General features: G+C 37.5%; 1 protein-coding gene across 1 annotated transcript; it reads left to right on the top strand.

Annotated features, from left to right (window-relative positions):
- Positions 1-1,867: 1,867 nt before the first annotated feature.
- On the top strand, positions 1,868-15,546 carry LOC132056000 (probable serine/threonine-protein kinase WNK3). The gene is made up of 9 exons (XM_059448043.1): positions 1,868-2,161; positions 2,544-2,581; positions 2,703-2,930; positions 3,023-3,246; positions 3,351-3,508; positions 13,439-13,622; positions 13,690-13,827; positions 13,905-14,823; positions 14,955-15,546. The coding sequence occupies exons 1-9, from the start codon at positions 2,069-2,071 to the stop codon at positions 15,127-15,129; spliced, it is 2,157 nt and encodes a 718-aa protein (XP_059304026.1). The 5' UTR covers positions 1,868-2,068; the 3' UTR covers positions 15,130-15,546.
- Positions 15,547-16,262: the final 716 nt, after the last annotated feature.

Raw genomic sequence — 16,262 nt, 5'->3', positions numbered from 1 at the left:
GCGACCCATTTACAATATCATATTACTTAGTAGGGATGATTAACGCTTATAGCTTACCTAAAAAAGGTGAGATAATCATGATATAAATTTCTCTGACCTATCAATCTTAGATAAATGAAATCTTCATTGTTCTGCGTAGAGTATCAAATATATTGCTTTCATGTCTAAATTCTTTTTTTTTTGGTGTAATGCATGTTCGTTCGTGGAAAAGATTAATTAGTTTAGTTGTCTAGTATATTCTTCTAAAGGTTCTCACCCATATGCCCCATTATAATTTTAATTGGTGCTCTTCACAAGTTGAAGAACTAGTCGAACTTATTATAGTATCTAATGTTAAAAAGGATAAACTAGGAGTTTCTGAAGGTCAAACACTTGGACACGCAATTCGAATGAGATTATACTATCTAACGTTGTTTGGTTAATTATCTCACGAATATTATTGATGCTACTACGCTCTGGTTTTGACCAATTATTCTTGGAGCATTCTATACTTTTACAAATTACAACTAGCATTGTTTAGATTTTACATGTTTTTCGCCATTAACAAAAGGAAATTCCTTATTATGTTGGACATGTGAGACTTTTCAACTAGTTGCTCTGCAAAAAGAAAAAGAAGTGCTCAACAAAATTCTTTATTCATGGACATTGGTACTTTATTCTGAAAATAAAAAAACTTATTTAGTTCGCTAAATTGTGAAGATCAATAAATCTTCTTTTCACATCATAAACTACTGAATTTAACATTTTAAGTTTTTAACTGCATCAACAGTAAAATACTTCCTCATTTTCATTTATATGCCACATATTCTTATTTCTTAGTTTAAGAAAATACCTTGTTAAATCTTAAAAGTTTAACTTAAACTTCTCATATTACCTTTAATGACAAGCTTTAATGGCAACACAAATATTACAATATGTTTATTCAAAAATCTTTTTTTCTTCAAATTACGCCATATAAATTGAAAACATGAATGGTAATTAGGAAGGCGAGGTGTTTGAAAACAAACTAAGATATGCTATCTACAATATCATATCAGTAGAGATGATTATACGCTTACCTCACCTCTATCGCATTCATAACCGTGCTCATTTTTGTTTTCTATCTCCGTGTAATCTGTGTAGGTTCATGGAAAATTTCATTACTTAGTTTTAGTTGTCTAATATTCTTTTTAAAATTCTCATTCCATTACTTATACAATTGGGCTCTTTCACAAATGGAACAAATTTACATAATTTGATGCATTACACAACTAAATTAATAATGAAATTAACACAACTTAGTTGTCTATATTCTTTTGTTAACCATGATTAACTCATACATGTTTTTACCTCAAAATTATCATTAAGTAAATTAACTTAGTTACGTATGCCTTTAATAGACCGTTATGGTCCAAGCCTTTCCTATGCGCGGTAAGACATTAGTGCACAGGCGGCCCTTTTTGATAGTTTTTTTTTCCGTGCTGCCACTCAAAATACCAAAACAAAAACACATAAAAAAAAAAAATTAAAAAAAGCACTGTGTACTATTTTGGCACTTAGCCAGGGGTACTAAACAGAGAAAATGAGATTTTACTAGGCTGTATTAGCCAAAAAAAAAAAAAATGTTTCCTTAAAAGTTCCACAACAAATGGTGTTACTGACTTTTAAAATCGAAAAAGCAAAAAGAGAGGATCCAAGTCCATTGACTTTCCATAATTATCCAGAGTTTTATTTTTTCATAAGCTTCCAGAGTTGACAAATCTGAATAGGAGTAATAAATAAATTAGCGTCCGTCGGTCACAATCATTTAAGCCGATTCCCTCCGTTTATACGTTTCGGAAATCAGAAATCACAACCACCACCTTCTTTTTTCCTTTACACGGTTCTCTTACCACCACCAGTCGCCAAACCTACGTAAACTTCTTATATGTATAAATAAATAACCCTACTAACGTGAAGGACAAAAAGTAATCAAATTTTTTGCTGAATTGTGGATTAGAGTGTTGAATTGGGGATAGTTGTTTGCTATATTAGACTGATCTGTATCAATTGAAGAGCTAGGGTTCTTAATTTTGTGTCATTTGGAGGAATGCAGCAGAATTCGGAGTCGGAGCAGGAACCCGACGATTCTGAATCTGAGCCTGAGTTCGTTGAGCTCGATCCTACTGGTCGCTACGGTCGGGTTAGTTTCTTTTTTTTTTTTTTTTTTGGATCAATTTACTGTTTTACTAGTTCCTTTTTACTGATTTTATTTGTCCTACTGCTAAATTTTTACTCCCTCTGTCCCAAATTAACAGTTCCTTTAGAAATTCAATTCAATAATTAGTCTTTTTTCTCCAACTATACCCTTGTATTGAAGAACTACTTCTTCTTAATAGTGCTTAATTCTCAAGAGACATTTAATAATCAAATTACTATACATTGTATTTATTGATTTCTTAATGGGCGTGAAATGAGCTAAATAGACACTTATTTTGGGACGGGAGGGAGTATCTTTTATTGTCTTTGATGATAAATACACTCTGCATTTGAATTATGGAGTTGATTTCTGTTGTTTTATGCAGTACAAAGAGGTTCTGGGAAAAGGAGCTTTTAAGAAAGTGTATCCTTTATCAAACACCTTTACATGCATATGATTTGGTTACCATTATACTTTTTACCCCTATAATGTTTGTTTTGGAGGTGTTATTTTGTCAATTCTTTGACTTACTATCGGGAAATAGATATCGGGCTTTTGATGAATTGGAAGGAATAGAAGTAGCTTGGAACCAGGTTAAAGTTGCTGATCTCTTGAGGAATGCTGTGGACTTGGAGCGTCTTTATTCTGAAGTTCATCTGCTTAAAACCCTCAAGCACAAGAATATCATCAAATTTTACCACTCTTGGGTAGACACAAAGACTGAGAATATCAACATCATTACTGAAATATTCACTTCTGGGAATTTAAGACAGTATGTGATATTTGTCTTTTCTTCTGTCCTTTGCTCAACCCCTCCTCCCGAGAAAAGGTCATATTATGAGCTGCTCATTGTGTTATGTGCAGATACCGGCAAAAACATAAGAAGGTTGATTTGCGAGCACTCAAGAATTGGTCTAGGCAGATATTGGAGGGACTGTCATATCTACATGGTCACGACCCTCCAGTTATTCATCGGGATCTTAAGTGTGATAACATTTTGGTCAATGGTAACCAAGGGGAGGTGAAAATCGGTGACTTGGGACTCGCAGCAATTCTTCAAAAGGCTCGTTCAGCTCATAGTGTCATTGGTGAGGGCTTAGTCCACTTTGCTAAAATTGTATCTATCCAAGGTTGCTATTGTTAGTGTCGTTCAGATGGTCTTTTTAACAGTACAATTTATATTTCATCTCAGGTACCCCAGAATTCATGGCACCAGAGCTTTATGAAGAGGAATATAACGAGCTAGTAGATATCTATGCTTTTGGCATGTGCTTGCTGGAGCTGGTGACTTTTGAGTATCCATATGTTGAGTGTGCAAATGCTGCCCAGATATATAAGAAAGTGACAGCAGTAAGAATTCATGTCTTTTTTGCCATCTATTATGTTCTCTGTTTCCTTGTGCCCTCAAACTTTACTAGGACATGCTTCATATAGTAGAAATAGGAACGGCATAAATGGCCATCTTGGTTTGGCTATCTTGGTTTCCAGCATTTTGTTTCTTAAACTGCTGGGGCTGAACTAAAGCTGACCAAGCATACATCGGTTAGGTTCAATTCGATTTTGCGCATTTTGGTTTGACTAAATTTTGTTTGATAATACAGCAAATTTGGTTAATGCTAAACTAGTTGGAATCACCAGTATGCATCCTCTTTATATTCCGCTCTATTCAGATCCAAGTCATTCCAGCACTGTAAGCAACTTTTCTTAAGAGAAGTTTCTAAAATTAGAGTTCTCTAAACCTTGCATTTATCCCTAGTCAGATCTAGTGTAATGTAACGACAATAATTAAGATTTAATTTCAACTACAGTTGATGTTGCCTATATGGACCTGTACTTCCATTATGTTATATTTTTTGCTAAAATCACAGATCTTAAATTTAGCACAAGATGTGGTAAATTTAAGTGGATAATTTCTCAAGATATAGAAGTAGTGAAAATTATACTGCTTCAAATTGCATTTTTTTTTTTTTTAGGTTTCATGTGAGGAATAGAAACAAAAATTGAGGAGGTTCCAATCGATTACGTAAAGATGAACCTTGAGAAAGAGATGGATGGTAGTGGTAGATTCCTCGCTATGGTGGTGGTGGTGATAAGGCCTTGCAGCCTCGCTTGCATGGTGGCTAAGTCTAGACTGAGAAGAGAGCGCCCAAAGACTGGTGGCTGAGGCATCTAGGCAGGGTAAGAGGATAACAGACTAAGACTTTGATACAAGAGATCATAAAAAACGGATATTGGCCAAAGAAAATGATTGGAAAGTGGGTTAGAGAACTAGAAGGAAAGAACGAATAAATACAGAAAAGAAAAGAAAGAAAAAATACAGGAATTCTGGTAGAGATTTAATAGCTTGACTTTGACCTTGGGAACCATTACACAAGGCATCCAGATAATGCTTCAATGTAGCGTTAGATGTCTCACAATGGTGGTGTTGGTGGTGCCAAGGCACTGCTGCCTAAGTTTACATGGTAGCTGAGACAAGGCTACAACAACAACAACAACAACAAGCCCAGTAGAATCCGACAATGTGGGGTCTGGGGAGGGTAGAGTGTACGCAGACCTAACCCCCACCTTGAAAGGTAGGGCGGCTGTTGATGCAATATTGTAGTTGAATTAGCATTTTATTAGCTGTATTAGTTAGTTGGCTGATGTGGCAGAGTTAGTTAGTATTGTTCAGCATTTTATTAGCTGTATTAGTTAGTTGGCTGCTGTGGCAGAGTTAGTTAGTATTGTTCAAGAAGTTAGTTAGAGTCCCAAAGTTAGTTGAAGAATTCAGTTACAGTGGTTAGCAAAGCAATTAATAGCTTAGTAGTTGATTAGATTCATTTCATATATACTTTGTAACTCATACAATCAATTCATTCATGAATATACATCTACTTCTCTCTTTCTCAATATTTCTCTCTCTAGCTAAATCTCTCGGTTGAAACCCTGACTTAGCATTACAGTTCTTCAAGTTTCACAACTTCTAGATCTGTTCTTCACCTTGATTGCACTGTGTGCATCAATTGGTATCAGAGCTGTCGATTCTCGGCAGTGAAACCATGACCAGAAGCAACGAAATTGCCACTAGAAGCAAGAATCAAGAAAAACCACCAGAGGAAATGGAAGATAAGCTGTCACAAATCCAAGATCAGTTGCAGAAATTAATGGAAGGAATGACTAGTATGAACAATCGTAATTTGCAAGCTGATAGGGAGTTGGTTGAATTGAGAACCACCATTAACAACATAAGAGGAAAGGAACAAGAAGTAGCCAGAGCTGAATCTTCTTCAGTGGATAGGAACTGTCCAGTTGAAGCCCAAACTGAAATCAGACCTAAGGAGAATGGTCATACACATAATGGTAATTTCTTCACTAGATACTCTAGACTAGAATTCCCAAAATTTTCTGGCCATGATTTGAGGACTTGGTTGTATAAAGTGGACCAGTTCTTTGCTATGGATGAGGTTCCATTCGATCAGAGGGTTAAAGTAACATCAATTCATTTAGAAGGAGAGGCAATTGCTTGGCATAGGTCATATGTGAGGTCTAGAAATTCAGTTCTGGAACCTACTTGGACTGAATATGTTCTAGCATTGAATGAAAGATTTGGAGAGGAGTTTGAAGATCATATGGAATCAATGAAGAATTTGACTCAAACTGGTAGTGTAAAGGAATACCAAGCTGAGTTTGATAGATTGTTGACAATGGTAAACCTGTCAAAAGAAAACACCATCAGTTGCTTCTTGGGTGGACTCAAACCTGAATTGAACAAAGCTGTTAAGATCCAATCCCCAAAAACTTTAATGCAAGCCTATAAGATTGCTAGGTTGCAGGAGGAAGTCTTTGAAGCTCAAGCTAAGACTTGGGGACTGAAATCTGTTGTTAAACCTGCACTAGGTCCTCTATTACCTACTCCAAACCAGTTTAAAACCCAGAATTTCCAAAAATCATTTGTACCAAACTCTACAATCAGGAAACCACATGAAGTACAGCAAGGAAGGCCTAATAGAATCCCAGGAAGGAGATTAACTGCTGCAGAAATGGATGAAAAGAGGGCCAAGGGTCTTTGTTTTTTCTGTGATGAGAAGTATGTGCCAGGGCACAAATGTAATTCCAACAAGCAGATCTTTATGGTGGATATAGTTGAAGGGGATTCAGTCCTTGAAGAATCAGTAGAGGAAGTTGGTCAAGAATTTCTTGAAGAGATAGATGAATTCATGACCATCTCATTACAGGCTTTTTCTGGAGTAACAGGTTACCAAACTATCAGGGTAACTGGTTACCATGAAAAGAGACCTTTACAAGTCCTTATTGATACAGGAAGCACCCATAATTTCATTGACCAGGATATGGCTAAGAAGTTGGGGTGTAAAGCAACTGCTATAATGGCACAGTCTGTCAGTGTTGCTGATGGAAGGAAGGTGCAAACAGCTTCAGTTTGCAGAAATCTTCAATGGCTTCTGCAAGGTACTACATTCAGTTCTGACTTCTTGTTATTACCATTAGGCAATGTGGATATTGTCTTAGGTGTACAATGGTTAAACACATTAGGGAGGATACTGTTTGATTTCAAGAATAGAACTATTGAATTTATGTATCAAGGCAAGAAACATGTCTTGAGGGGGGCTAGTAGTCAGCTGAAATCCACTAATGCTAAAGCAGTGAATAGAATTGAGGGAGGGAATACTCAGTTCTTTATGTTGACATTAACATCCGGGGAAGATGAGGACATCCAATGTCATAATATTCAGGCTGCTCAAGGTGATTCAATTGCTCCTGAACTATCTGGTTTGATTGAACAATATGATAGTATTTTTGCATTACCTACTACTCTACCACCCCACAGAGGTTCTTTTGATCATAGGATACCCTTAGTTGAAGCTGCAAATCCTGTAAACAAAAGACCTTACAGATATCCTGGTGTCAAGAAAGATATCATAGAGAAATTGGTACAAGAGATGCTTGATCAAGGTGTTATACAACATAGTACCAGCCCTTATGCATCACCAGTTGTGTTGGTTGGTAAGAAGGATGGAAGTTGGAGGCTATGTGTTGACTATAGGGAATTGAACCAGTTGACCATAAAGGATAAGTTTCCTATACCTATTATAGAGGACTTGTTGGATGAATTAGGGGGTGCAGTGGTGTTCTCTAAGATTGATCTTAGAGCTGGTTATCACCAGTTAAGAATGTCTGAAGAAGATTGTCATAAAACAGCTTTTAAAACACATGAAGGCCATTATGAATTTCTGGTTATGCCATTTGGCTTAACCAATGCGCCATCTTCATTTCAAAACCTTATGAATTCAGTTTTTAGACCATTATTGAGGAAAACAGTGCTGGTTTTCTTTGATGACATACTCATACAGTAAGAGTATGACTGAGCATGTTGAGCATGTTAGAACTGTGTTTGATATCATGCAGAGGTTCCAATTGTATGCTAAAATGTCTAAGTGTGCATTTGGAGTGCCTAAGGTGGAATATTTGGGTCATTTTATCAGTAGAGAGGGTGTGTCAACAGATCCTAAAAAGATCATAGCAGTGCAACAATGGCCTATTCCCAGTAACATTAAACAGTTGAGGGGTTTTCTGGGGCTTGCTGGGTATTATAGAAGATTTATCCAAGGTTTTGGTGCTATATGCAAACCCTTACATGAGTTACTTAAGAAGGAGGGTTACACTTGGAATTCTGAAGCTACTGCAGCATTTGAGAAACTGAAACAAGCATTAGTTTCTGCTCCTGTACTAGCAATGCCTGACTTCTCAAAACCTTTCTTAGTGGAGACTGATGCTAGTGGTAAAGGTATAGGAGCTGTCTTGATGCAGCAAGGACATCCTATAGCCTATATCAGCAAATCTTTGGCACCTAGACACCAAGCTATGTCTGTTTATGATAGAGAGTTATTAGCTCTCATTTTTGCTGTTACTAAATGGTCACATTACTTGTTGGGTAGCCCATTTATTGTTAAAACTGACCAAAAAGCACTGAAGTACTTGTTGGAACAACATATCCATACTGACTTTCAGATTGCTGGCATTTCCAAACTCATGGCTTTTGATTTCTCTATTGAGTATAAAAAGGGTACTGAGAATAAGGCTGCAGATGCACTATCCAGGAAACCTGATTCTGAGTTGTTGGCTATTTCACTATTGTCTCCAAATGATTCCTTGTATGATCAAATCAAGGACACATGGACAGCTGATGCCAGTCTGCAGGATTTGATTACTAGACTACAGATTCAACCTTTTAAGTCCTTTACCTGGTGTAATGGTCAACTGAGGTGGAAGGGCAGGCTGGTGGTTGGTGCTGATCATCAGCTGAGGACAACTATCATTGATCTATGGCATTCTACTACTCAAGCAGGGCACTCTGGTATGGATTCTACTCTAAAGAGGTTGCAATCTCTTTTTTATTGGAAATCACTTGCTACAGATGTTAGAGAGTTCATTAACAAGTGTGATGTGTGCCAAAGACACAAATATGATGCGGCTGCTTCTCCTGGTTTGTTACAGCCACTTCCTATTCCTGATGGAGTTTGGACTGACATATGCTTAGATTTCATTGAGGGGCTGCCTAAGTCTAATGGTAAAGATGTCATTTTGGTTGTTGTGGACAGACTAAGTAAGTATGGTCACTTCATGAGCCTGCAACATCCATATACTGCTCAAACAGTGGCCCAATGCTTCTTAGACAATGTTTTTAAACTACATGGTTGGCCTGCTACAATTACTAGTGATAGGGATCCTGTTTTCCTTAGCAATTTTTGGCAAGAATTATTCACCTTACAAGGAGTTCAATTACAAAGATCTACTGCCTATCACCCTCAAACAGATGGGCAAACTGAAGTTTTGAACAGGACTTTGGAGACATATCTCAGATGTTTTTGCTCTGACAGCCCTCATGCTTGGCCTAAGTATTTACCACTAGCTGAGTGGTGGTATAATACTACATATCACACTACCATTAAATGCAGTCCTTATGAAGTTTTGTATGGTCAAAAACCACCTCTGCACTTGCCTTATTTGGCTGGGGAATCTTCTTCTGAGATGGTTGATAGGTCACTGGTTGCTAGGGAATCCATCATTCAGCTTTTGAAATTTCATATACTAAGAGCTCAACAAAGAATGAAGGACTTAGCTGATAAACACAGATCTGATAGGAGCTTTGAAGTGGGTGAATGGGTTTATCTCAAGCTACAACCTTATAGACAGATTTCAGTTGCTACTAGGCCATTCAACAAACTGGCTGCTAAGTACTTTGGACCCTATCCTATTGATGCAAAAGTTGGTGTTGTTGCTTACAGGTTACTACTTCCAGCTGATGTTTTAATCCACCCCACCTTTCATGTGTCACAGCTAAAGAAATGCCATGAGGTTCCTACTGTTATCAACCACCCTCCTGTTTTTCATCTATCTAGTCCTTATTGTCCTCTTCCAGAACTGGTGTTAGATAGAAGACTTGTGAAGAGGGGTAACAAGGCTGTTGCTCAAGTGCTGGTGAAGTGGACAGATATTGATGCTTCTCAAGCTACTTGGGAATATGTTTCTGATTTGCAGCACAGATTTCCTGCATTTCAGTCTTGTCAAAGACTGTGCTTCTGTAGGGGTATTGATGCAATATTGTAGTTGAATTAGCATTTTATTAGCTGTATTAGTTAGTTGGCTGATGTGGCAGAGTTAGTTAGTATTGTTCAGCATTTAATTAGTTGTATTAGTTAGTTGGCTGATGTGGCAGAGTTAGTTAGTATTGTTCAGCATTTTATTAGCTGTATTAGTTAGTTGGTTGCTGTGGCAGAGTTAGTTAGCATTGTTCAAGAAGTTAGTTAGAGTCCCAAAGTTAGTTGAAGAATTCAGTTACAGTGGTTAGCAAAGCAATTAACAGCTTAGTAGTTGATTAGATTCATTTCATATATACTTTGTAACTCATACAATCAGTTCATTCATGAATATACATCTACTTCTCTCTTTCTCAATATTTCTCTCTCTAGCTAAATCTCTCGGTTGAAACCCTGACTTAGCATTACAGTTCTTCAAGTTTCACAACTTCTAGATCTGTTCTTCACCTTGATTGCACTGTGTGCATCAGCTGTTTCCGAAAGACCCCTGGCTCAAGAGAGGAAAACAAGACAAAAAGTCAGATAGGGACAAGCATATCAAATACAATATGAAAATGAGGAATAACAAAAGCAAGGAAGTCATGATAGAACAGTCCGGAAAGAAAGGAGCATTAGCTACCATAGATAAATAAGATAATCAAAGTACACAGGCCCAACAGATATAAGCAAAAATCAAATGCAGAAATCAAATGGCAATAAACGAATGAGCAAAACTACAACTACTAGGGTGAAAGGATAAGCAACCTAGCCTTCTATCCTAATCTGAGTCCTCCATAACCTCCTATCTAAGGTCATGTCCTCGGGAAGCTGAAACTGTGCCATGTCCTGTCTAATCACCTCTCCCAATACTTCTTCGGCCTCCCTTTACCTCTCCTGAAACCGTCCATAGCCAACCTCTCACACCTCCGCACTGGAGCATCCGTGTCTCTCCTCTTCACACGCCTAAACCATCGTAGCTGAGATGAGGCTGAGAAGAGATAAATAAAGGTTGGTGGTTGAGGCAATGTTTAAGAGGGGAAGAAGACATGAGTCCAAACCTTTGATAGAAGACAGCCATCAAAAGCAGAAACTTGGTCAGAGTAAAGGCTTGGATAAAGGGAAAGAGAAAACTGAAAAAGAAATCCAAATAAGAGAATAATATTTCTATGGAAGTCGTGGAAAAGATAACTAAGAGTAAAAAATAGAGAGAATTGAAAGAGAGTAAAATATAAATATAGGAATTCACAGATATGCTTATCCACCTTGACCTTAATTACTCTACACCAAGGCATCTGATATTCGCTTATGCTATGTTTTAATAATATAGGAATCCATTGAGACACTCATTAGTAGTGTTAACAGCTCGCTTGGGACGCGCTTAAACCCTGAATCGTGGTGATGTCCATCTTCAAGTGCGGATGTACATTATACCAAGCGATATGATCCGGCCCGCTTAGTCGGAAACTTTTACTAACTACGCACATAAATATTGCAAAAGAAAATGTATACATAATATTGAATGACACCACATGACAAAGAGTGTTTCCTAGTCCACCGTTCAAGTGCCTCCTTCACCTAGGATATTTTTCTTTTTTGATCAAGAAAAGTGGGGAAACACATAAGATATTTCTGAGGTGAATCTTCATTTCACTGAAGTCCAGGTAATCATCCGTTGGTGATTTCTTGTTACTGTTCAGAGGTATCTTTTGTGAAACTATTCACTAAAGTATGTTATATTCGATTTTTAATTTGTTTTCTGTAAGTTGCATTCGTTTGAGATTTGCCCCTCCGGATTCATTGTCTACTTTAATCTCAGTTTCTGCCAAAGACGGTTTGGCCTTCCCGCGTGGTTGGGGGTGGGTGGGTGTTACTCACTGTTCTTTCAGTCTTCATGTTTTCCATTTATTTATTTTATTTTTAATACGTTGGAGGGTGGTAACTAGGCTTCACTTCCCATCCGGTAGAGGGCAGTACCCTTTTTGTGGTCTACATCTAAATGCATACTTCGAGGTGATGCCTTGACATTTAATGCAGTAGCCTAGTTATCAGAACAAACACAGGGGTCAGATTTTCTCTACAGCTCAATGGCAGCATTAGATTTGTTCTCCTGATACTTTAACTCAAGGCCATTTAATATGGCTAGCCCACTGCAATTACAGGCTTTTTTCCAGGCAAAGGCTGAAATACTGGCAGTATTGTTACTCGTGTCAAGGAATGTAAGTGTGTACCAATTCCATCATATTTCCATTTAAGAGGAGAAAGAAGAAGAAATGGTTCACTTATACCAGATCAAATCCTCTTATTTATGTTTTACAATGTTTGGAAATAATGCCTACTTACAAGCAAGGAGTTTTGCTATTTAGTGTTCATCAGTTTCTTATTGCACATTGGAAATCAGAGAATTTATAGAAAGGTCATTCTGGTGTTCTGAAAACTTAAATCATCGATCCTTGAAACAAAAGTATGTTTTAGGTCCTTATGTAAGACATAGGTAATCGACTCCTACTTCAATGGCCATGCTTTATGAAAACAGGATGTTCAATTCAAATGAAGTGTGTTAAAGAAAGGTTGTGTTTGGATTAAAAAAACTGAATTCATTTTGGTTTTATTTCCAAAAACAATTTGGTTTGGGTTCATTTGGAAGGATCGTATTTGTTTTTTTTTTTTTTTTTTTTTTTTTTTTGAAAAATATCACTGGAACCCAGAACTATTTTTGAGGGTATCACATGGTGACTTCAATATATTGATACTGCCTAAACATTTTGGACGCTTTTAAACATACTTCTGAATATATTTCAGAAATTTGGACCAGTTTATCTCGCACAACCACAGATACTGCAAAACTCTGGCCATCAAGGTTTAGGGGGAATGGGAAGAAGCACCTAGTGATTTTCACCTTTGAACCAAAGCCTTCGGCCCATTAGTGATTGGAGATTGAGAAAGTCAAATGATAGAGTAAAAGATTTGGGCATAACCATAAGGGTGGTACTGAAAAGAAGGAAAAGATTCTCTAGTACTGAACCGGAAAAGCCAAAAGAACCCTTATATAGAATGCTCGGGCTTTGGAATGCCTATTTTCTTTTCCTTGTGATGATCGGGTACTTTCAGTACTTAGCTCAGGTTGCCCTACACCCTCCATCTGGCTCTTACTTTCATCTCAAATACCGTCCACTTTCCTTAAGGGAAATATTGTTTCTTTGCCTTCATAGCATTTTGATATTTTATTGGGATAAGTGACCTCCTTATAGAATCTCAAACTTAACACTGATTGTGGGCCTACTTTCTCTCGGAAACAGTAAATTCCAACTCTACTTTTTAAAAAATTACCATTTAAAATAAAGGGACAGAGTGAAGTAATTTCTTTTGTTATATGTGATTATGAGTTTATGACTCAAAGAAAAGCCAGGAATCTTACTCATCAATTTTCATTGTTTGGTGGCTAACAAAATACAAAAAAAGGCAACAATAAGTCCACTTTTTGATTCTTTATTTCAGTTTTTGGGATGCTATTGGTAGGTGTCCTACATTGATGATTTCACCCTGAGTGTTAGTTGACAATACTAATTCTTCTATCGCTGTAATTTTGATATTTATGGATTGATTGAAGGATATATATGTTGCTTAATGTTGGTTTTGTTGACACTTGATTTCTTGGATCAGTTTTTCTGTTTTCAATGCTAAGATTTTGTACCTATGGCCCTTGAAGGGAATTAGGCCTGCATCATTGGCAAAAGTAAAGGATGCTGGAGTTAAAGCATTTATAGAAAAATGTATTGCAAAAGTTCCTGAGCGGCTGTCTGCTGCGGAACTATTGGTGGACTCCTTTCTCCAGTCAGATGATGATTCTGGAAGCATATCTAGATCCTTGAGTTCCCACCCCAGACATGCAGGTAACTACATGATTTCAGCTCCACATAGATATGTCTGGAAAATGTTGACACTTCTGGGTTCTTGCAGATAGGAGTGATGACCCATCTGACAACGGAAGAAGTCCCCAGGACCCTGTACCTGAAGGAAGCAGAGATTTCACAGTGCAGGGCCAAAGAAAGGACCTAAACACAATTTTTCTTAAACTGCGAATAACTGATTCAACAGGTTATGCCTTGTTCCTTATTTCCCCACCAAACTAAGATTAATCACTTCAATAGTTTGACATTTTCCCTGTATCTCAGGTCATGTTAGGAATATTCACTTCCCCTTTGATATTGAAGTTGATACAGCAAACACTGTTTCTAGTGAAATGGTTGAGGAGTTGGACCTGACAGATCAAGACGTCTCCGCTATTGCTGATATGATTGATTCTGAAATCCGGTCATATATCCCAGATTGGGCACCTAAACAATGTTCTAGAGATCACATCACTGATGAAGTTGCTCCTTCTGAGAGCAGTGCCTCTGAAGCTCGTGAAGTTGCTCCTTCTGAGAGCAGTACCTCTGGAGGTTGTGACGACGTTTCCCCTTCAACAATGAACTCCACTCTTTCTGGTGGTCTTGTGTTGGAAAGACTTCCTTCAGGTCATAAGTACTGGTCTGATTCACCAAAAACAACCAGTAGCGCGAGCTCTCCACTCAGACCGGGCCCTTCAAACCTGTCACAGGCAGATTCACCAATTCGCGAAAGTAGCTGGGATGACGAAAACGAACAATCACCTGTCAGCAAGAAAGAGGGAAGCAGCTCAGATGATGGTGCCTTTGAGCATGAAGAGATTGAAACTGAAAATGATATGGATGAAGAGGCTGATGTGATTCCAGATTCAAACTCAAGTGATAATAAACAATCTGCTGATTTAACTTCTGACACACAGCTTCATTCATCAGGGGAAAGAAAAAATCATAGCAGCAACAAATGTTCAGATGACATTGGAGAAATTGTGGAGAAACTTGAGAAGCTGCTAGGTGAGCAGCGCACAGAGCTAGATGAGCTCAGGGAAAAACATGACTTGGCTATCTCAGAAGTTATAAGCAAACTTCCTCCTGAGATACGCAGTGGAGTGCTTGCTACGTGTGGTCACAAAATATCTTCCCATAGTCTACGGAACGAAAGAGGCTGCTCCAGTACAAACTCTGAAGGCCCAAGCTCCTCTTTGAAAATGTAAGTGTTGCTGTCTTATTATTTGCTATTAAAGTGTAGATATAACTAAGGCTGTTTTTTGATTGTCCCAATCATATTACTTTTGATTGACTGTTACTACCAATCATGTTACTTATCCTAAAGGTTTCAAGATATTCCAGAATGCTGAAAAACTTTAGAGTTGCTGGCAATGGTTACATGCAAAATTCTGTAGCCGGAAGTGTTCTGAATGGACCTATATTTAGGCGCTGTTTCAGCTCTGTCAAAGGCAACATCAGTTCAGGAATGGGAATTGCTGTAATTTTGAAAGAGGAAGCAGGAGATTGATCTATCAGTGAGCGGTGCTTCAATTTGCCCTCAGTGAGTTTATTGTTGGACAAATTGAAATTTATGTTGCATGGCGTAGACGACGAGTTGATCCCTTAGTCCTTCGGAAGATCTTGTTGACCCGCTGAAATGGATTTAAAATCTCAGATTCGTGCATGAGATGCCTCGAGCTGCAGCCACAATAGGCTTTTGCATTTTCGTGAAGTGTATACTTGTAAATATTTATATTTTGTATTTAGCAAAGGTTAATTGGTTTGAAATCACGCCTGTTGAGATATTACCTGCACAGGTCATTTATATTTTATCAATCATGTTCTATAGACTAGTAAAACAGTACATTGCTTGTGAGATGATCAGTGTTTGCTGTTCACCCTTTTATTTTTTATTTTTACAGGATAGTATTTTTTAGCGAAGTAATTTGCTTTTCCTCCTTGAATCAGTGACGATTAGACTTTTTTTTTCATCAATCAATGACAATTAGACGAGTGTTTAAATATCTTTTGCTGTAGAAAAGAAAAAAGGGACAAATTTATAGAGAAACGGGCGATCAAATTGCCAAACGACTAACGACAATCTTTTGTCCAAGATTTGTATACCAGTATTGGAAAGTCTCAAACTAGAGTACCTGAAGTAGAAACGTGGCCCAAAGAGAGACTCGAATAAGTGGATCACTTTCAGTCATTTTCGTATGTTTTAGCCATAGAATTGGGGCTCTCCTTTATGACATTACTGGTGCAAAAATCGCCAAAAGTTATGTCATTTGTACTATGTTGCCTAATTGTTCGATCATGAAAATTACATGTAGCGTCTGCACCAAATTTATTGTGGTCAGGTCAATGACAACCAAGTGAATCAAAATAATCTCGTTTACTTTTTTGTAGTTAACCGAGTTTTAGCATATCCAATTTTCCTTCGTACCAAACATATGTTCGAGTTAATAACGCATGGACAATATTTATTACAACTATACTATTAATAGATTATTGTGCATATCACAATAAATTAATTTCAAGATACCACAAGTAAGACCTTAAAGTTAGGATTCACATCCGTGAAAATGATTAGCTTTTATATTGTTTATTTGAAAATTAAACATTTAAACATCAAAATCAATGTATTACATCAAAGGGGCG

This window comes from Lycium ferocissimum, chromosome 5 (assembly GCF_029784015.1).
Source record: "Lycium ferocissimum isolate CSIRO_LF1 chromosome 5, AGI_CSIRO_Lferr_CH_V1, whole genome shotgun sequence".
Taxonomy (NCBI): domain Eukaryota; kingdom Viridiplantae; phylum Streptophyta; class Magnoliopsida; order Solanales; family Solanaceae; genus Lycium; species Lycium ferocissimum.
The sequence above is the reverse complement of the archived record's forward strand: the minus strand, read 5'-3'. Positions and strand labels throughout refer to the sequence as shown.